General features: G+C 32.2%; 1 protein-coding gene across 3 annotated transcripts; it reads right to left on the reverse strand.

The window, feature by feature from the left end:
• Window positions 1-1,975: 1,975 nt before the first annotated feature.
• LOC132735446 (uncharacterized) lies at window positions 1,976-23,449 on the reverse strand. Of its 3 annotated transcripts, none has more exons than XM_060722390.1 (4): window positions 23,336-23,449; window positions 18,251-18,695; window positions 14,929-15,000; window positions 1,976-2,308 (listed from the first exon to the last, which is right to left on the reverse strand). In XM_060722390.1, exons 2-4 carry the CDS (start codon window positions 18,650-18,652, stop codon window positions 2,234-2,236), a joined length of 549 nt encoding a protein of 182 aa, XP_060578373.1. In that variant the 5' UTR covers window positions 18,653-18,695; window positions 23,336-23,449; the 3' UTR covers window positions 1,976-2,233. The 3 variants fall into 3 exon arrangements, with proteins under 3 accessions (XP_060578373.1, XP_060578372.1, XP_060578374.1); XM_060722389.1 differs by lacking the exon at window positions 23,336-23,449 and adding an exon at window positions 20,634-20,740; XM_060722391.1 differs by lacking the exons at window positions 1,976-2,308; window positions 23,336-23,449 and adding exons at window positions 11,838-12,737; window positions 20,634-20,741.
• Window positions 23,450-23,540: the final 91 nt, after the last annotated feature.

Here is a 23,540-nt window from a genome sequence, read left to right on the forward strand (position 1 = left end):
TACCTTGAGCAATAAAGAAGATATAGTGAAACACAGATTTTACTGAGTAAAAACTGTAAAAATCAGGACGCGGTGGTCGACGCTTGATGAGTAGGACACATCTCAATATACTCCCCATAGTCAAGCTAAAAATGACGTGCATACTCTCTATACTGTCATCTATCCATATTGCAAGTTTCATTAAAATATTTTCATTATTTTGAGTGTATTTGTTGCCATAACAACCATTTTTTTTCAACAAAGGAACAAGAAAAAGAGACAGAATATCTCCAAACTGCCATATAACCATATTTTAAGTTATTAAAATTATTTTTGATACATTATGCGTTATCAAAGATCAGGTTTTGTGAACGGACAGTATTGTAAATGTTTACCAAAATGAAGAAAACTCGAACTCATCTATGAAATTATCCATGCGGACGGCACTTACGAAACAAATTTTTGTTTGCCATTGTTGTTGTCTTTTTTGGTGCACTTGCGTTTCTGTCTGCTGGTTTTCTTTTACGTAAATAATTCATTATGTCAAAAGTAATCAATCAACAGTGCCCTGAAACCGTCTGAATATTCATTCCGGCGTCAAAGGCCTCTAACAACGTTTGTTGTGCGGTGTTTATCAATGAAGTTACATCATATATGTACACTCAAGGGTGATTCATCATTTATGTACATACGTCTTAAATAACAAAAAGTTTTTATGTAAATAATAAATGAGTAAGTATTTCCTGTTGAAAGGGATTATATGGTTAATTATAAGGTGTAAAACGTTGACAGTTTATTTCAAGGCTTTTAACGAGCATGTTTTAGACACAAGGCAGAAAGAAACCGTTCTGTTTTGTTGTAATTATTAAAGATCCTGTATGTCATAAATAAGGTTGTTACCACACTTAAGTGAAATTTATATATGTATATAATTATGCTTCTTAAACGATTTTCAAACAACGAAGAATATGTAAAAATATGTACTGAAAATATTTGTCCTCATTATGTGTAATCATTAAAATATATGCATTCATATCTGATTGAACGAAATGACTTAGACTTTATAGGAACTAAATTTCAAATTAACATGAAATAGAAATTTGGTAATATCTTTACAAATAATGATTTTTGGAACATACAAATATTGATAAATCTTCATTTGAGCATTATATTTATGATATAAAACCATATAAAATCAGTAAAAGGATCTTAAGATTATTAAATAATTATTTATCACTTGTTTCATCCACGGGATTGATTGATGTGCATGTATCTTTTGACAAATTACAAACAAATGTTATGAAATTTCGGTTACATTGAAAGTTACTGCGGCACATTTTCAGATTTTCTTGAAGTTGATTGTGACTAAAAACCTAGAAATATTGTAGATTTACATTTAATATTTACCGCAAGATATTAAATGTTTTATATTTGCAAAGTGGAAGGAATCGATTATAATCTTCGAAAGAGAGAATTTTCGTTTGTCCTAAATACTGTTACATTGTTTATATTTCTGGCAATGGCATTCGTCTTTGAAACGGAAGTATCTACCATGTCAAACGGACAAGCAGAGATTTATGAAGTTTGTCAAAGCAATTTACGAAATAATAAACGGGTTGATTGTTATCACAAATTGGAAACGTCGGGATCAAAACGCTAAAGAAGTACATGTTTTGTATTCATTGATTTATAGAATTATTGCTGTTGGCATGAACACTTTTAATCCATAAAAGTTTCATAGTATTTGTAAGTATTCTATTAGATTCTTTTCTCAGCCTTTCTATTGTAGAATTCATAAACAATAAAATATTTAAGCTTAAAAAAACCAACCTGCCCCTTGCCGTCTTTTGATTTCATCAACATTCTCTTTCACATCAGTTACATTTTCCTTTATGTCTTCAACGTCTCTCGTCACATCTTACATTTTCCTTTATGTCTTCAACTTCTCTCGTCACATCATTACATTTTCCTTTATGTCTTCAACGTCTTCGTCACATCAGTTACATTTTCCTTTATGTCTTCAAGGTCTCTCTTCACTGCATTATCATTTTTCTTTTACATCTTCAATGTCTTTCTTCACATCAGTTACATTTTCCTTTATGACTTCAAGGTCTCTCTTCACTGCAGTATCACTTTCTTTTACGTCATCAAGGTTTTTCTTCACGTCTGTCATTTCTTGTTTTAGTCGGTCAACATCGTCTTTTAGTCCTTCCACTTTTCTATTTCTTTCTGGATTCTTCTCTCTTCTTCCAGATCAAGAGGGCAGGTTTTGAATTTGCCGATTGTTTTGCTGAATATTCAAAGCTAGAGAGCTTCGACGAACAAGTATCTAAAACCGGAAATGAATAACTTTATCATTTAAGTTTCGATGTTTGATGATCTTTATAAGTGTTTAGCGAAGATGTTGACCCAACAATTTATCTGTTTATGAAAATATTAGACATAAAAGACAAACGTTACTGAACAAGAGCCATGATGGCTCTATTTATTATAAAGGCTCTTGATGACAAGGGACAATTAACACGGGGGAGGAACTGTTACACGGAGGATGGAGTTCTTATGATAATTTGTTTGGAGTTCTTATTATAACTGTCACGGAGTTCCTGGAAAATGTTACGGATTTCTGTGGAAAACTTTTCTATATACAAATTATTTGAAGAACTCAAGTGCAAAATGATCATTTTTATCTTAAAATGGAGAGTTTGAGGTGCTAAATCAAACTTTGATAATAAAGTTTGGCCTAAACATTGTAGTATGTTTCAGAAAAACATTTTATTTCATTTTTCATCGCCCTTCTTAACAAACTCTGGTAGTTTTGTATAAAACTTTCAAATTACATGTTCATTCGTACATACGAGTATTAACATTTTCATTTGTGATCTTCCTCGTTGCCATACCTAATTACCTAATTATAATGCAGAGTTGCAAACATAAAGCCCAAGCTAATAAATTTATACCCGATTTTTCAAATGTCACGGAGTTCTTGTGATAACTCAAAATATGTCCTGGAGTTTCTTATGATAACTTTTGTTACTTCCAGTGTGTTTCTTGTGTTTATTTAAGGCACGTTTAAGCGTATTTTATTAGTCAATAAGTGTGTAAATCATTATGAACCATAGTACGCTTATCATTTGCACAAAATTTGGTAAAATAACGTTGGGTAAGAGTGTATTTTAGTTCAAGAGATATTTTTCTTTCCTCTGTTTTTGTAGGTTTTTTGTGTTTGTTTTTTTTTGTTTTGTTTTTCATTTTATTGGAATGACTGAAAACATACTTGATGTAGAACATTGACTTACAGGATAAAAAAAACGCTTTGAATTTAATACTCGATTTTTTCATGTATACATTATTCTTGGCAGTTTTTAGAGAACATTTAGTAATTATGCTATCGGTCTGCCGAAACAAATTACATGTAAATGGTTTGCAGCAAAATAGGAAGTAGTATGTACTTCCTTTATCTAAATTTAATGAGGTGGGTGTTATCTTTTGGTATTCAACGGATATTTTGATGTCTAAAAAGTTTCAATTTTTGTCATAGAAGCGTATAAAGTTGATAAGACAATAAAAGTAGGTCTTTAATGAGATATGTTAGTCACCGTAAAGGTTCATGCCGTTTATCGACCTTGTTCCTTTCACTTTTAAATCCAATGTAGCATCACGTGGTGTACATAAATCTCCATACGGACCTTTTTACATTACGATTTTTCCATAGCAACGTATGCTGCATTTCGCGCATGCGCATTCTGCGTACGGCAAAAAGCGCAATAACGATAGCATTCATTTAACGCACTTAAAGTCTTTAAAAGGCGTGATTTCAAGTTATATCACACAGAAAAAAGAAATATTGGGATGAATTAAAGCGGTTAGTACTTTAAAAGTGAATTGATATTTATAACAGATATACAAAAGCAGGACTTATAATTCAACGACCAAAAGTCCTCTGTTCAAGTATCATTAGGTGACCTTTTCATCAGTAATTCAAATAATTAAAACAACAGGGTGTTAAAGATCACATTTTATCACCCATGTATTACATAATATTACACAATTAGTATTCTTTTGAAAGTTGATTGGCAAGGCGGTAGTGTCAAACAGATTGACACGTGACCGGTTGTTATTTGCCAGCTACTTAACAAAATCATTCAACCGTGTCGTTTTTGTACCATGACATAAAATTATGAAAATGATTAATCGTAATTTAAGTAATTTTTATTTATACCAATCTCATCAATGTTTATTGATTTTGTGAAGTGACAAATAGTGTACGTGACGTGCATTTCCATGTGTTACAAGGAACCGGACAAAATGTGTGTTATTCCACCACCCATCTTAACTTCACAAGAGTTTGAAAAAATATTTAAATATATTATGTGACTTAAAAAAATTATGTTTGGCATCTCAGTCAAGTTGGATCAAGGATAAAATTAGCTAAACTGAAAACTAACAAGAGCCACCGCCGGGCGGGGGCAACGCTCGACTTTTTACTTTTTTCTAAACGCAAACATTCAAAGGTTTGAACATATATTAACGTTTCATTTTTATAAATTTAGTTGGTCTGTCTTGTCACATTAGTTTTGTTTATATATTTTGTATATATATATGAATAGAAACATTAAGCATATTTCTAAAAATAGCAACAGTACGCAGTTTCTTAAAATAGCAACAATGACGCAATTTCTAAAATAGCAAAAATAACACAATTTCTAAAAATAGGAATAATAACGCAATTTCTAGAAATAGAAAAAATGACGCAATTTCTAAAAATAGCAACAATGATGAAATTTTCAAAAATAGAAAAAATGACGCAATTTCTAAAAAATAAAAAAATGCCGCAATTTCTAAAAAATAGAAAAAATGACACAATTTCCAAAAATTGCAACAATGTCGCAATTTCTAAAAATAGCAACAATGACGCAATTTCTAAAAATAACAACAATGATGCAATTTCTAAAAATAACAACAATGATGCAATTTCTAAAAATTGAAACAATGATGCAATTTCTCGAAATAGCAACAATTTCGAAAAATAGAAAAAATGACGCAATTTCTAAAAATAGAAACAATGACGCAATTTCTAAAAATAGAAACAATCATGTAATTTCTAAAAATAGCAACAATTTCTAAAAATAGAAAAAATGACTCAATTTCTAAAAATAGAAACAATGACGCAATTTCTAAAAATAGAAACAATGACGCAATAAAAATAGCAACAATGACGCAATTTCTAAAAAATAGCAACAATGACGCAATTTCTTAAAATAGAAACAATGATGCAATTTCTAAAAATAGCAACAATGATGCAATTTCTAAAAATAGAAACAATGATGCAATTTCTAAAAATAGGAACAATGATGCAATTTCTAAAAATAGCAACAATTTCTAAAAATAGAACAAATTAAGTAATTTCTAAAAATAGAAAAAATGACGCAATTTCTAAAAATAAAAACAATGACGCAATTTCTAAAAATAGCAATAATTTCTAAAAATAGAAAAAATGACGCAATTTCTTAAAATAGAAAAAATGACACAATTTCTAAAAAAAAAAAAAAAAGCAACAATGACGCAATCTAAAAAAGAAAAAATGACGCAATTATTTAAAATAGCAATAAATTCTAAAAATAGCAACAATGACGCAATTTCTAAAAAAAAATGACGCAATTTCTAAAAATAGAAACACTGATGCAATTTCTAAAAATAGCAATAATTTCTAAAAATATCAAAAATGACTTTATTTCTAAAAAAAAAAAAGACGCAATTTCTAAAAATAGCAACAATGACGCAATTTCTAAAAATAGCAACAATGACGCAATTTCCAAAAAAAAATGATGCAATTTTTAAAAATAGAAACAATGATGCAATTTCTAAAAATAGCAACAATGACGCAATTTCTAAAAATAGCAACAATGACGCAATTCTAAAAATAGAAACAATGATGCAATACCTAAAAATAGCAACAATGATGCAATTTCTAAAAATAGAAACAATGATGTAATTTCTAAAAATAGCAACAATTTCTAAAAATAGCAACAATGACGCAATTTCTAAAAATAGCAACAATGACGCAATTTCTTAAAATAGAAACAATGATGCAATTTCTAAAAATAGCAACAATGATGCAATTTCTAAAAATAGAAACAATGATGCAATTTCTAAAAATAGCAACAATGACGCAATTTCTAAAAATAGCAATAATTTCTAAAAATAGAGAAAATGACGCAATTTCTAAAAATAGAAAAAATGACACAATTTCTAAAAAAAAAAGCAACAATGACGCAATTTCTATAAAAGAAAAAATGACGCAATTATTAAAAATAGAACAAATGACGCAATTTCTAAAAATAGCAATAAATTTTAAAAATAGCAACAATGACGCAATTTCTAAAAAAAATGACGCAATTTCTAAAAATAGAAACAATGATGCAATTTCTAAAAATAGCAACAATTTCTAAAAATAGAAAAAATTAAGTAATTTCTAAAAAAAATGACGCAATTTCTAAAAATAAAAACAATGACGCAATTTCTAAAAATAGCAATAATTTCTAAAAATAGAAAAAATGACGCAATTTCTAAAAATAGAAAAAATGACACAATTTCTAAAAATAGAAAAAATGACACAATTTCTAAAAAAAAAGCAACAATGACGCAATTTCTATAAAAGAAAAAATGACGCAATTATTAAAAATAGAACAAATCACGCAATTTCTAAAAATAGCATTAAATTTTAAAAATAGCAACAATGACGCAATTTCTAAAAAAATGACGCAATTTCTAAAAATAGAAACAATGATGCAATTTCTAAAAATAGCAATGATTTCTAAAAATAGCAAAAATGACGCGATTTCTAAAAATAGAAAAAATGACGAAATTTCTAAAAAAAATAGAAAAAAATGACGCAATTTCTAAAAATAGAAAATGACGCAATTTCTAAAAATAGCAATAATTTCTAAAAATAGCAACAATGATGCAATTTCTAAAAATAGCAATAATTTCTAAGAATATCAAAAATGACGCAATTTCTAAAAAAAAAGACACAATTTCTCAAATAAAAACAATGATGCAATTTCTAAAAATAGCAATAATTTCTAAAAATAGCAAAAATGACGCGATTTCTAAAAATAAAAAAAATGACGCAATTTCTAAAAATAGAAAATGACGCAATTTCTAAAAATAGCAATAATTTCTTAAAATAGCAACAATGATGCAATTTCTAAAAATAGCAATAATTTCTAAAAATATCAAAAATGACGCAATTTCTAAAAAAAAAGACACAATTTCTCAAATAAAAACAATGATGCAATTTCTAAAAATAGCAATAATTTCTAAAAATAGCAAAAATGACGCGATTTCTAAAAATAAAAAAATGACGCAATTTCTAAAAATAGAAAATGACGCAATTTCTAAAAATAGCAATAATTTCTAACAAGAGGGCCATGATGGCCCTGAGGTCGCTCACCTGTATATAGCCACCCCCCCACCCCCGGGCCAATTTTTACCCAAGGGTTTATATTTGTTTATTTAAACAGACTTGGTAGACACCCATAAGAAGATGTTCCATGCTAAACATCTAAGTTCTAGCTCATTGGGTTTTTTAAAAGAAGATTTTTAAAGTTTTTACTATACACATATAGTAAAAAACAATGACACCCCTGGGCCAGGGCCAGTTTTGACCCCAGGGCTTTTTATTTGAACAAACTTTGTAGATATTTACTTAAAGATGTTTCATGCTTAATATCTAAACTCTAGCTATTTGGGTTTTTTTCAAAGAAGATTTTTAAGTTTTTGCTATACACTTATAAGGAAAAATCAATTCCCCCCCCCTCCGGGCGGGGCCAGTTTTGACCCCAGGGCTTTTATTTGAACATACTTGGTAGACACCCATTAGAACATGTTTCATGCTAAATATCTTAGCTCTAGCTCTTTGAGTTCTTTAACAGAAGATTTTTAAGTTTTTACTATATGCATATAGGGAAAATCAATGACCCCCTGGGGCGGGGCCAATTTTGACCGCAGGGCTTTTATTTGAACAAACTTGGTAGACATTCACTAGAAGATGTTTCATGCCAAATATCTAAGCTCTAGCTCTTACGGTTCTTTAAAAGAAGATATTTTAAGTTTTTACTATATGCATATAGGGAAAATCAATGACCCCCCGGGGCGGGGCCAATTTTGACCCTAGGGCTTTTATTTGAACAAACTTGGTAGACACTTACTAGAAGATGTTTCATGCCAAATATCTTAGCTGTAGCTCTTTGGGTTCTTTCAAAGAAGATTTTTTAAGTTTTTACTATATGCATATAGGGAAAATCAATGACCCCCTGGGGCGGGGCCAATTTTGACCCCAGGGCTTTTATTTTAACAAACTTGGTAGACACTCACTAGAAGATGTTTCATGCCAAATATCTAAGCTCTAGCCCTTAGGGTTGTTTAAAAGAAGATATTTAAAGATTTTTCTTTCGGTTGCCATGGCAACCAGAGTTCTGCATGGAATTAAATTCTTTGAACAATTTTTAAAGGTGACCACCAAAGTAACATTCCTGTGAAGTTTGGATGAAATTGGCTCAGTGGTTTATGAGGAGATGTCATTTAAAGCAAAAGTTTACGGACGGACGGACGACGGACGGACGGACGGCCGGACGAAAAGCGATCACAAAAGCTCACCCTGTCACTTTGTGACAGGTGAGCTAAAAATAGCAACAATGATGCAATTTCTAAAAATATAAAAAAATGACGCAATTTCTAAAAATAGAAAAAATGACGCAATTTCTATAAAAAAAAATGACGCAATTTCTAAAAATAGAAAAAATGACGCAATTTCTAAAAATAGAAAAGACGCAATTTCTAAAAATAGAAAAATATTTCTAAAAAAATATATATATATATATACACACACATTTATATATATATAATACATATACTATACAGGATATATATATACACACACACCAATAAATGCACACATCTGAGAAAATTCAGTAATATAACCTTCAAGGTCAAGGTCATTAAAGAGCCCAAGCAAATTTGGGTTTGATAAACAACAAGGTCTGGTCCTTAAGAATGTTCTGTTATAATATGAAGTTTATCCCTTCAATAATAGCAGAGTTACAGTCAGTTACCGCGAAAACAATGAAAATTTCAATAATTTGACATTCAAAGACAATGTCATTTAATGAATGAAGGTCAAGGTCTTTCGGTATATTTTTAACAGTTATCTTTGAAGATTATTATGTCCAAGTTTAAAGACAATCCATTCAAAAATAACAAAGTTACAGCCAATAATAGCCAAAAAAATGAAAATTTCAATAATTTGACCTTCAACGTCAAGGTCATTTATGAGTGAAGGTCAAGGTCTGACTGGTTATTTTTTAGGGATATCCTTGAAGATTATTATGTTCAAGTTTGAAGACAATCCATTCAAAAATAACAAAGTTACAGCCAATAACAGCATGAACAAGCAAAAATTGGACATTTAACCTTGAAGGTCAAGGTCATTTATGGATGAAGGTCAAGGTTAGTGTGGTCTACTGAAAGGTCTTTTCCCAAAGGTTGTTGTGGCCAGGTATGAAGACAATACACCAAGAAATAAAAAAGTTATGATCCAGGTACAAGTTTGCGGACGGCAACGGCAACGGCAATGGCAACGGCAACGGCAACGCCGACCTGACTATAACAATACTTTTCAAAAAAAAAGTCGAGCTAAAAATGCATTTTATCACGTGTTTCGACTTTTTTCAGAATGATATTTAACCTCGATTTAAAATGTTAATAAAATTTATATAAAAATGTTATATATTATATGTAATAATTTTTTTTTTAATATGGATGTCTTCAACAACAATTAATTTGACTTATTTATTTGCTAACATATATATTTCCACATATTTTTTTACAACAATAATCTCAATGTCAGGTCAGTGACCGTGAGGGGGAATTCTTAAACAATCGTCTTTTCCATGCCTTTATTGGCCATCGTTTGTGTTTCTGTTAAAAGCTATTTTATATGATTTTCTATTTTTATCTTAAACAAATTCGGAATTGTCTATGAATTTCTACTTCATTTCTATGCAGGGCATGGCTTTAGTGCCATACGCAAATTGCGCATGCGCGATAAAATACTACTTCCTGTCATTTTTTTCATAGCGACGGACCGCGTCTTAAAAAGGTATATTGCAGAAAATTATTGCATACAATTTTCTTATTAAATTTGGAGTCCTTCGGGCATATAATCATTGTTGTGGAAACTCTGCAACAACTTTTGCTGTAATTGATACCAAAACTATATTGCTCGAACCGTGGAAATCTGTTGAAGAGATCGGTAGTGATCGGTTGATTTTTTATGTATAATAAGATCATACATTTTTGGTGCATGGGTGTGAAGGGTATCCCGATTATATACTTGTTGTTTATATTATAAAATGAAACAAATTACTTAGCCGCTTCTTGAGTGAAGCCCAACTGTATATTGTCAGCCTTAGAAAGGCAGTTGCTTAAAACATGTCGTTGAGAAAAAAGTGTAAGTTCTTAACAATTTTTGCTTGGGGGTTTAAGCCATGTTACTGCTCAATACAGGTTACCGCTGATTCAGGTTTTGCTGAAGATAGCCTATCACTTGTTTATCCTTTGTAGAATGTACACCAAAGCAGTATCATGTTCAATATATGCTTTACAGATTTGGGGTTTTCTGACTGCCGAATTCCGAAAAAATGACAATAACCGAAAAATTTACTTGACAAAATTTTTAACACACCAATCTATATACCGCATATATACTTAACGTTGTCATCATAAAAACGATATGCATGTCTGTTATGCTACTTATATATTTCTCAGTAGTTGCTGTAAATTCAGCGTAAACATTTCAAAAAAAACTTATGACATTAAAACTATATTTTACGAACAGTATACACAAAAACAATTAGTGAATTAGTTCGGTTTTATAATGTATATGAATTCGCACAAATTTAATTAGAAACATATCTTTTGAAGTAAAACACGCTCAAAACTAACATTATATAACCAGTTTCATGATAATTTAAACACATATTAAATCATAAAATACGCTTAAATATGCCGTAATGAAGCACAAGAAACACACTGGCAGTAACAAAAGTAATCATAAGAACTCCAGGACATATTTTGAGTTATCACAAGAACTCCGTGACATTTTTAAAAAATCGGTTATTTTTAGCATGGGCTTTATGTTTGCAACTCTGCATTATAATTAGGCATTTTAAGTACATTGTATAGTAACGAAGAAGGTCACAAATGAAAAGGTCAATATGTACGAATGAGCAAGTAATTTGGAAATTTTACTCAAAACTACCACATTTTTATTTTAAAAGGCGATTAAAAATGGACTAAAAGGTTCTTCTGAAACAAAATACAATATGCAAGGGCAGCTCAATTATCAAAGTTTAATTTAGCAACTCAAACTCCCCATATAAAGGTAAAAATGACCATTTTTCACATGAGTTCAATATAACCTAAAACTAGGTTTTTTGTCATCAGTCCATCTTAGGCAAGTCACAGTAAGTCGCTCTGGGTCGGGTTTGTGGCGGTTTTTTCCACCCAGTTATGTTCTTGTTAAAACGTTTTTCACTTGTTATGTATTTTATTGCATTTAATTAATGCCCTATTTACTTGCTATGTATTATATGGCATTTAATAAATGCCCTATTTTTATTCAAATACTAGAGTTGTGTTTTCACTTTATCCATACAAGTGTGACCTTTGTGACTTTCTCTAATGAGCAAAACATAAATCATAAGAACTCCAAACAATATATCACAAGAACTCCACCCATCGTGTAACAGTTCCTCCCTTGTGATTAACACTGTTTACTATAAATCAAAAAACAGATATCAAGTCATAATCATTTACTGATATTACAAAGGTCATTTCTTGCATAGCAGACTGGCGTTTCCGTGAGTTTTACCCATGCCGGAAATTTCATCTGGCATGGGGGGTTCCAGATGAGTCGCGTGCCAAACAACAACGTCATTTTACCGCACTTTATGGATGAACCGCGTTAAATTGACGTCGTTTTAGAAGGGAAATATGTGCTAAGGATGACGTCATTTCGCCGTTGTTATTTAAGTTGTAAGTTCATACGCTTTTGTAAGAAAATAGTAATGGATGAAATGACTTAAATTTTCATGAACATATATCGCATTGAGGTAAACCATTTTAAATATGAAATAATATGGCAGAATATGCAAGAAAAAATATCTGACATATGTTTGCGGTTCGGATCGGAACATCCGTCCCTCGGGAACCCGCCCATGGGCGGTAACTCGGCAAGCCTCGTTACCGCCCAATGGGCGGGTCCCCTCGGGACGGATATTCCGGTCCGAACCGCAACATATGACAGATATTATTAATCTGCATCTGAAATCGTGCAAATGTAAAACAGTTTACAGGTTGCTATTGCTGAGAAAATCATTAGTAATTAAAAGATTCACTTGCTGCTTTACAGTTTGGTAGTTAGTGGTTACTATGAAGGTCAATGGTTGATTTCTCGATTAAAAGTTAATAGTTTCTATAGAAAGTGAATGGTAGCTATCAAATTATATGGTCGCTATGGAAATATGGAAAGTCACTGTATGCTATGGAAAACAATGAATGTAATCGGAGTCGATTGTTTCCATTGAAGTGACTGGTTGATAAAACAATTCATTTAATGTTGGAAATCACTGCTTGCTATGGAACATCAATAATTGAAGAAAACACGTGTTGCTAATAAATACAAGGAAACTGGAAACCTGAAATATTTAAGCATGAATGTACTGTAAAATCTGAAAATTTTGAAGCACTCTAATTTCTAACTAGAAATGTGTCCATAGGACACTGATGCCCCCACACGCCACTGTTCTGTCAATCTTATGACTCTAGGTCAAATATTTTTTGGACTACATGTGCCACAAGTTGAAAACTAAAAATCAACAAAGGGCCATAATTCTATTAAATTTGGTCGCAGCAAAATATCCTTCCTTTACGACCATCTACACATTAAGGTTGTTCATCCCTGCAAGTTTAAGCAAAATCTGCCATCCGGTTTAAGAGGAGTTGCGTTCACAAAATTTCTACATAGTATAAAGTGAAAAAATCAACAAAGGGCCAGAATTCTGTAAAATTTGGTCGCAGCGAAAATTCCTTCCTTTACTACCATCTACACCTTAAGGTTGTTCATCCCTGTAAGATCCGGTTTAAGAGGAGTTGCGTTCACAAAATTTCTACATAGTATATAGTGAAAAAATCAAGAAAGGGCCATAATTCTGTAAAATTTGGTCGCAGCGAAAATTCCTTCCTTTACTGCCATCTACACATTAAGGTTGTTCATCCCTGTAAGTTTAAGCAAAATCTGCCATCCGGTTTAAGAGGAGTTGCGTTCACAAAATTTCTACATAGTATCTAGTGAAAAAATCAACAAAGGGCCATAATTCTGTAAAATTTGGTCGCAGCAAAAATTCCTTCCTTTACAACCATCGACACATTAAGGTTGTTCATCCCTGTAAGTTTAAGCAAAATCTGCCATCCGGTTTAAGAGGAGTTGCGTTCACAAAATTTCTACATAGTATCTAGTGAAAAAATCAACAAAGGGCCATAATTCTGTTAAATTTGGTCGCAGCAAAAATTCCTTCCTTTACTACCATCTACACATTAAGGTTGTTCATCCCTGTAAGTTTAAGCAAAATCTGCCATCCGGTTTAAGAGGAGTTGCGTTCACAAGATTTCGGGACGTACGGACGGACTGACTGACGGACGGACGGACGGACAAGTGCAACGCTATATGCTCCCACATTGTGGGGGCATAAAAACATTTGCAAGCATTGAAAGTACTTAAAACCTGAAAATAGTAAAGAACGCAAAATATTGCAAAACATGTGAACTGTGTCGCACTTCTAATACTCGAAACCCTTAAATCGTGATTTTTTTAAATAACTTGAATCCTGAATATTGGGAAGCACTGAATGGACGGAAAACTATAAAGCATTGAAATTCACATAAACTTCACCCTGAAAAAAATTCACATTACTTATAATTGAAAATGGCGATGCTCGGATGTAAGTGTAACGCACTGAAATAATTGCTACTTGAAAATTGTGATGGACTGGAATAACTGATACTTGTAAATTGTAAAGCACTGAAAGGAAATCAGAAAATCGTATTACACTGAAAATACTAGACAACTGAAAATTGTGAAACACTTAAAGTACTTGACAACTGAAAATCGAGAAATACTGAAAGAACTTGACAAATGAAAATCGTATCACACTGAATGTATTTGACAACTGAAAATCATGAAACACTAAAGAACTTGATAACTGAAAATAGGGAAACACTGAAAGTACTTGACAACTAAAAATCGTGAAACATTGACAGTACTCGACAACTGATAATCAAGAAACTCTGAAAGGACTTGACACCTGAATATCGAGAAATACTGAAAGTACTTGACAACTGAAAATCGTGAAACACTTAAGATAGTCGACACCTGAAAATCATAAAGCTTTTAAAGTACTGACAATTAAAGCGTAAAGGTTTTTTTAAAGTCTAAATACACCAAGCGTTCGCAGAGATAAGTCAAAATCATTCACATCGTGTTTGGAGATTTCCAAAATTTTACAAAAAATTATTTTACAATTAAAGGAAATCTACTGAGGACGTCAAGTCTAAAATAATAAAATTTGAAATTCTTACAGATCAAATTGTGCGCTCAAATGTCTCTATGGGGGAATCGGCTCGTTTGAAATGATTTGCTTGTTTCGACGAACATTTTGCGTCAAACATTTATACGTTTCATTAAATTTGAATTTAATAACCCATTTAATGTTTACTTTTTTAGGAACATATGCCTTACCGTTTTAATTTACTTTTTCTACATTTAAAAATGGATTTAAAGGTTACAAAGATAATAATAATAATAATACGCTGAAAGCGAAATGTGCTCACCAGTTCAATCTCATTCCACCAAGCTGTAAAATCAGTTTGTTGTATTGCAGTCGTTGTTGATATGTGACTTATCTGAAATAAAAACTAAATTATGATTCACTTTAAATACGAGCTCAAATCACCGAATCAAATGTAACAAAAGCAACCCACCCTTATATCCCGATTTATTTCATAACGACAGCATTATCTCGGATTATTTCATGAATGCAGTAATATCTGGAAATGTTTCATGATGGCAGTAATATCTCGAATTATTTCATGACTGTAGTTATATCCCGATTTATTTCATGACGGTATAAAATCTCAGATAATTACATTACAACAGTAATATCTCGGATTATTTCATGAATGCAGTATTATCTCAGATTATTTCATAACTGCAGTATTATCTCGAATCATTTCATGAAATTCAATGCAATTTTATCTCAGATTGTTTCTTTATGGCAGTATTATTTTGGATTGTTTCATGTCGTTGTAATATCTCAGATTGTTTTATGATGACAATAATATTTCGGATTGTTTAATGACAGCAGTATTATCCCAGATTGTTTCATGACGGCAGTATTATCTCGAATTGTTTTATGATGCAGTATTATCTCGGATTGTTTCATGATGTAAGTATTATCTCTGATTGTTTCATGAGGGAAGTATTATCTTGGGGTATTTCATGGAGGCAGTATTATCTTGGAATGTTTCCATGATTTCAGTTTCAGGTCAGATTGTTTCCTTGCCGGCTGAATTATCTAGGATTGTTTTAAGACAGCAGTATTATCCCGGATGGTTTCATATGGTAAGTATTATATCGGGTTGTTTCATGACCGCAGTAATAATTCGGATTGTTTCATGACGTCAGTTATAATTCAGGGTATTACATAGCGACAAAATACGCTCAGATTGTTAAATGGTGACAGGAATATCTCTTATTAATTTTTGACTGCAGAATTTTCACGGATTGTTTCTTTACGGCAGTATTATCACAGACTTTTTGATGTCAGCAGTTTTATCGCAAACTGTTTCATGACTGCAGTAATATTTTGGATTTTTACATGATGGCATTATTATCTCAGACTGTTTCATTGACGAGGTATTATCAACAATTGTTTAATGACGGTAGTATTGTCTCTGATTGATTCATGAAGGCAGTAATATCTGCGAATATTTCATGACAGCAGTTTTATCTCGGATTGTTTCATTAAGGCAGTAATATTTCGAATGATTTCATGACTGTAGTATTAGCTCTGATTGTTTTCTCGACGGAAGTTTTATCTCGGATTGTTTCATGAAGGCAGTAATATTTCGGATTGTTTCATGACTGTAGTATTAGCTCTGATTGTTTTCTCGACGGAAGTTTTATCTCGGATTGTTTCATTAAGGCAGTAATATTTCGAATGATTTCATGATGGCAGTATTATCACGGATCAATTCATGACGGTATTTATATCTCGGATTATTTCATGACGGCAATATTATCTCGGATTGTTTTATGACTGCAGGTAAGATTATTTCCGATTGTTTCTTGTCGACAATATTATCTCTGATTGTTTTATGACTGCAGGCAGTATTATCTCGGATTATTTCAAGACTGCAGGCAGTATAATCTCGAGTTGGTTCATTACTGCATGCAAGATTATCTCTGATTGTTTCATGACATCAGTATAATCTCTATTTGTATTATTACTGCAGTATTATCTCTGATTGTTTCTTGCCGGCAATATTATCTTTGATTGTTTCATGACGGCAAAATTATCTCTATTGGTTTTATGAATGCAGTATTATCTCTGATTGTTTCACGACAACAGACTTATGTCGGATTGTTTAATTACGGCACTATTATATCCGTTTATTTGATCTCGGATTGTTTCTTGACTGCAGTTTTATCCCTGATCTCGGGTTGTTTCATGACTGCAGGCAGTATTATCTCGGATTATTTAATGAGTGCAGGCAGTATTATCTCGGATTGTTCATGACTGCAGGCAATATATCTCGGATTGTTTCTTGACTGCAGTATTATCTCGGATTGTTTCATGACCGCAGGCAGTATTATCTTGGATTGTTTCTTGACTGCAGTATTGTCTCGGATTTTTTCATGGCGGCAGTATTATCTCGGATTTTTTTTTATGACTGCAGGCAGTATTATCTCGGACTAGTTCATGACGGTCGTATTATCTCGGATTGTTTCTTGACGACAGGCATTTTAATCTTGGATTGTTTATTGACTGTGGTATTATCCCGGATTGTTTCATGACTGCAGGCAGTATTATCTCCGATTGGTTCATGACGACAGGCAGTATTATCTCGGATTGTTTCATGGCGGCAGTATTATCTCGGATTGATTCATGACTGCAGGCAGTAAAATCTCGGATTGTTTCATGACTGCAGGCAGTATTATCTCGGATTGTTTCATGACTGCAGGAAGTATTATCTCGGATTGGTTCATGACTGCAGGCATTATTATTTCGGATTGGTTCATGCCGGCAGGCAGTATTATCTCGGATTGTTTCAAGACTTCAGGCATTATTATCTCGGAATGGTTAATGATGGCAGACAGTATTAACTCGGATTGTTTCATGAACGCAGGCATTATTATCTCGGATTGTTTCATGACTGCAGTATTATCTCGGATTGTTTCATGACTGCAGTCAGTATTATCTCGGATTGTAACATGGCGGCAGTATTATCTCAGATTGTTTCATGACTGCAGTCAGTATTATCTCGGATTGTAACATGACGGCAGAATTATCTCGGATTGTTTCTTGACGGCTGTATTACCTTTGATTGTTTCTTGAAGGCTGTATTAACTCGGATTGTTTCATGACGGCTGTATTACCTTTGATTGTTTCTTGAAGGCTGTATTAACTCGGATTGTTTCATGACGGCAGTATTATCTCAGATTGATTCTTGACAGCTGTATTACCTTTGATTGTTTCTTGAAGGCTGTATTATCTCGGATTGTTTTCTTGATGGCAGTATTATCTCAGATTGATTCTTGATATCGTGATACCGTGAAGGATTATTTCATGACATAAATAAAAAGTAAATAAAATATCCATGTTTAAGATGTTCATGTTATAACCTTTTCAGCATGACTTCGTAGCTGTAAAGATATGCATCGAATAAGTTCTTAACTAGGCAATATTTAAAGTTGTACTATTATATGTGTTTTAAATATTATGATTGATTAAATTATTTTTAAGTTAAACTTCTGCAGAATTTCATTTCTTTAAATATACGTAGATATTTATATTGCCACTTTATTCATTTATTTTATTCTTCTTTATTGCCAAGGCAGGAATTTAAAAAAATGCATTTCGAATGTACTTACTTTATTTCGGAAATCCTTTAACCGCCATATGTCTGCCTCTATTGATACATCGGTTTGTGCTGGTGCTGTCCTCCAGTCAAACTTTTTATTTAATCCAAAACATTTCAGATTTCTAAGAAGACAAATAATAAGCGTGATGTCTAAATCTGACGAAGTTGGGACTTTACCTCCCGCTGGAAACAACACGTCATATTGGACCTGGGTTATAACGCCGCGGCTTTTCAAACGTGTTATTGTTGACTTTTCTTGATTCAAGCACGCACTGAACGTTATGCATTGAGATGTCAGGGACTGGTCCAGTATATTTCTCAATACCAGGAGGCCACCATCAATGACTAGTATTTGTAACCGAAACAAAAATATACGGTTGTCTGGCGTCTGTGGTTGACCTCCGGTTGCCATTTTGTTTACTTCTTGATTTATTACATCTGTATTATAGCCACATCTGTAATGTACAAGTTACAATTGCTTTAAACACATTATTATACATGTAGTTATGTCGAATCGCAATCATAATATATATACAATTTATGTAAGTTATATCGATATTTTAAAATTGTTGTCAGATTGTGTTTCTGTCAAATTATTCATATTAAGACGATTTTAATCTAACTCATTTTAAAAAGAATAACAACAACTGTATTTTAAAGATATAAGTGATTCAATAACCATTTTATGTGATGAATTTAAATGTATATCTAGTAACAGAAATTCAGAACTAAATTGAATCTAATTTATTGAAGTCTGGGATAACAATTATTCCCTATTTGTTGAATTTTGGTAAAACTATAATCGAGGGTGACATAAATAATGACAAGAATTTGTAACAGATGTACCAACGTCCCCGCATACAAAGCATAAAATTGTGCTGTTTAAAAAGATTGAGATACGATCGTATGGATCTCAAGACCTTTAGTCCAAAATGATGATCAATGCTTGATCTACACATTTAAAAATCTATCATGTTAAGCTTTGACCTCTAAGTGTGACCTTGACCTTAGAGGTATTGGTGCTGGTGTTGTGCATGGCATATCATATTATTATTGTAACTATTTGTGCCAAGTATTTTCAAAATCCCTTGAACTATAAGAAGTTATAGATCGGACACAAAATATACCTTATAACAGAATATGTTAATCTTTGACCTCTAAGTGTGACCTTGGAGGTAGGGACCTATGTTTTGCGCATGACATATCATCTTATCGTTGTGACTATTCATGCTATTTGTGATATGTATTTTCAAAATCCCTTGATCTACGAAGAAGTTATGGACGGGACACAAAATATACCATATAACACACTCTGTTAACCTTTGACCTCTAAGTGTGACATTGACCTTGGAGGTAGGAATGCAGGTGTTGCGCATGACACATTGTCTTATTATAGTGACTATTTGTGATATGTATTTTCAAATTCCTTTGATCTATGAAAAAGTTATGGACCGGACACAAAATATACCCTATAACAGACTATGTAAATCTTTGACTTCCAAGTGTGACCTTGCCCTTGGAGGTAGGTGACTGGTTGTTGCGCATGACACATCGTCTCATTATTGTGAACAATTGTGGCAAGTATTTACAAAATCCCTTCAAAATTAAGAAAGTTATGGACCGGACACGACATATACCCTCAAAAAGACAATGTTGACCTTGAATGAGCAGGTGCGACATTGACCCTGGAGGTAGGGGTCTGGTTGCTGCGCATGACACATCGTCTTATTATAACAAACGTTTGTGCCAAGTTATTTCAAATTCCTTTGATAAATGACAAAGTTATGGACCGGACACGAAAGTGTGACGGATGGACGGACGGACCCACGGATATGCTACTTAAATAGACTAAGGGGCTATTTCTTTTGTTATTTTCTTTTGTTTAATAGAGGGCCATGGCCCCATATTCTATTCATATGGAATGAACTCTATTTTTCTCTTTTCTTCTGTTTACAGTTAGATGGCCTCCTACTTCTCATAAATAGCCTGGACGGACAGACAGACGGACGAAGCCTATTTCTATATCCTCTTTTTTCTTCGAAAAGGCAGGGACAATAAAGCATGAACAATAATTATTATCATTATCTTTTGTTCTTACGATAACTGTTTAACTGATTTTAATTGTTTTTATCATAAATGTGACGCTCTAATGAAGATTTATGAAAATTGTAAATTCCAAAAAGCATTATTTGTAGAGATATTACCAAATTTACATTTCATGTAAATAAAGGCAGGTTATTAAAATTTCTTTTTCCATAATGTCTTAGCCAATTTTCAAAACAAAGTGAATGCATATATTTTAGTGAATACTTATAATGCGTATGAACGTTTTGCAGTACATATTTGACATATCCTTGGATGTTTGGAAATTGTTTAAGGAAATAATTATATACATGTATAAAGTTTCACTTCAGAGTTGTTACATCCTTATCCCGGACGAACCCTTCACTTTTCATGCTCGTCATTATGGTCTATTTCCGGTGGCGAGGGTAAACAAACCGAAACACACACATTGTTTCATCCTTAATTACAACATACATGTACAATATCTTTAAATATCCACATAAGTATTCAATAACAAAAAAGTGCTTAGAGTGTCTTCAATTAAATTAGTTTAACAGGAAAACGCTCATTAGATTTGTTAAGTTGTATAGTCATAATTTTTATTTTATTGGTCTCGCATAGAAATTAAAATTAAGGTCAAAGCATTCGATTAAATCGATTATTGTTATTAAAGTTGAGCGGGTGCCACTTAATGAACTCTAAATGAAATAAACAAATTTCATTTTAACAAATTCGATGAAATTTTTTTTTAAATTATCATAGATAGAATCTAATACAAAGTGGAACAAAACCTCATATAAAATAAACAATCGTCATTACTTTGTATCTACGATAACTTCTAAAGTAGTAGAGTATCAAACAAGGCTAAATGACGACCAATACTTTATAACGTTTATTTAGCGACAAAGACTTAGTGAATGTTATTTTGCGACCATTACTTTATTGTGTATATGATTAAAAAACTTAAAGTCTTCAGGTAGAACAATCTTGATCAACTGATATCTGGCTAATAAGACAATGAAACATACCAAACATGTGATGTTAAAGCATTACATTGAAAAAAACAAGAAAAGCATTGATGCAAAGCATCAAAGGGAGTTCAAGCAAAAAATGCAGCAAGTGAAGATAAACTAATAGACATCTGATAACCAGATATTCTGATAAACTTTTAATGAATAGGAAGACGAAAGACTTTGTTCATCATGAACTTTGGTAGGCATGCTAGAGACTAGAATATTAAATGTTTTTTCTCACAGGAACTTTTTGTTTGTTTGTTTGTTTGTTTCATTTTACGCCTTTTCCCAACAGTATTTCAGTCATATATAGGCGGTCACAGGAACTTGAAATTCTATCAATATTGACGATAATATCCAAAATATACAGGTCTATAATATCCAAAATAAACCCCTATATGGTTTAGGTTTATTTTACACTATTTGGGGGTGTATTTTGGGATATTATCATTAATATTGGTTATTTGATAGAATTTCATGTTCATGTGGTATTTTCTTTGGAACATACAAAATAGTAGCCAAAATGAACAATGTCTGTCCATTGATTTATTGGGAGGCAAATCTGCTATTTTAATGAATTACTTCAAAATAACCTAGTCTGACCAACGAGTGTGTTTATATTCCTATCAATATTCCACGCAAACTACCTTAAAATCGATTGCCTTCAAAAAAAAATAAAACATATAAATCCGGGAAATCAGGATCAATTTTAGCCAAATAGACTCGAACAGCAAATAGGTTTTATAGTATACTACTTCTAGACCTGTTAACTGTCGCACAACGTCAAAATATAAGCGACATTTAAAGTTATGAACTAAGTCTATTTAAATATTCACGATAAAAATGTCATAAGCGCAATCAGGAGCGTAAAAAAGAGAACCGGAAAAAACCTACAGAAAAGACAATTTGAAAATGATAATACTATAGCTTTTCGGACTTTCACGATGTTAAGGTCATCATTCTATTTAAAAGTACAGCAATATAAACAGATACATAATAACCCACATGATTAAATAAAAAAAACCCCAAAGAGCGCGATTAATTGATGGATAAGATTATTTCATTTGAATATGTTAGCATTGCGAAATTCTCCAGTTCGCTATTCATTGTACATATCGCGGCATTTCATTTTTGATAATCAAGTACCATCATTCCAATCGGAATGATCGGCTTTTATGACCGACGAAACGGCCCGAGAAAATGCAATTGCACTTTCACAAAATCTGATTTCATTCCATAAAGGGCGTCCAGCTTCGGCGCCGACGCCAATAAAGGTATTTCAGAAAAGACTCTACGCAAAGTCAATCATGATTCGAATGAACTTGGGAGTGATTGAATATGCAATAATACCCAATATATGCTCTAACCTTTGTTTTAATTGAGAAAATAGTTTTACAATAAACTGACCCAAGGGCAAGGCTACTTTTGACCCAAAAGATATGATTGGACCAAATTGTGTTAAAGTTAGCAAGGGCACCGCAAAAGCAACTATATTTTTGAATGAGCTCAAATATTCTTTCAGTTAGATGAGAATCAATTAAACACCAATGGTTGTGGTATTTTACCTCTTGGTGCATGAATAATAAATGATAGTTTTACTGGGAAATGGCAAATGTCAGCTAAACAACCTCTATAGTATCACCCAATAATACTTCAAATGTGTTATCTTCACACTATTGATTAGAGGGGCTTTATTTGATACCATTATTGTTGAAGTCCACAGGGCAATAGTACAGAAAAATGTGTAAATTATATTCCGTAAATTTAGTGTGGCACTAGGAATGTGGATAGTCTAAAGTTGTTTTTTTTTAGCCTATAGCTACCAAAGAGAAAATTACTGAAATCCCTTCATACATCAGTGGTTTGCCTCTTATAAAGTAAAGTGCCTACAAATGAAGTTTTAGATTGACAACGTATTATGCCAATGTTTAATAAGATACACGCTCATTAATCTGTCACTACATTATTTATCCATTAGATTCACTACAAGAGAGACTAAGAATTTAGATAACACATACTTTTGATGGATATTCCCCTCCTTTCGTAATACCGTATGTACATACGCACGGAGAGCTTTAAACACTATGAAATCTATTTTTAGCTTTAAACTATCGTTTTTACCTTGATAACGTTAAACCTTTTAAACCGGCTATAACACGATACACAATCACGCATACACAGAATGATAGAAATCTAGGTATATTATCGCTCATGTAACGTATA

Source organism: Ruditapes philippinarum, unplaced genomic scaffold, assembly GCF_026571515.1.
Source record: "Ruditapes philippinarum isolate M1 unplaced genomic scaffold, ASM2657151v2 ctg5969_1_1_1_1, whole genome shotgun sequence".
Classification (NCBI taxonomy): Eukaryota; Metazoa; Mollusca; class Bivalvia; order Venerida; family Veneridae; genus Ruditapes; species Ruditapes philippinarum.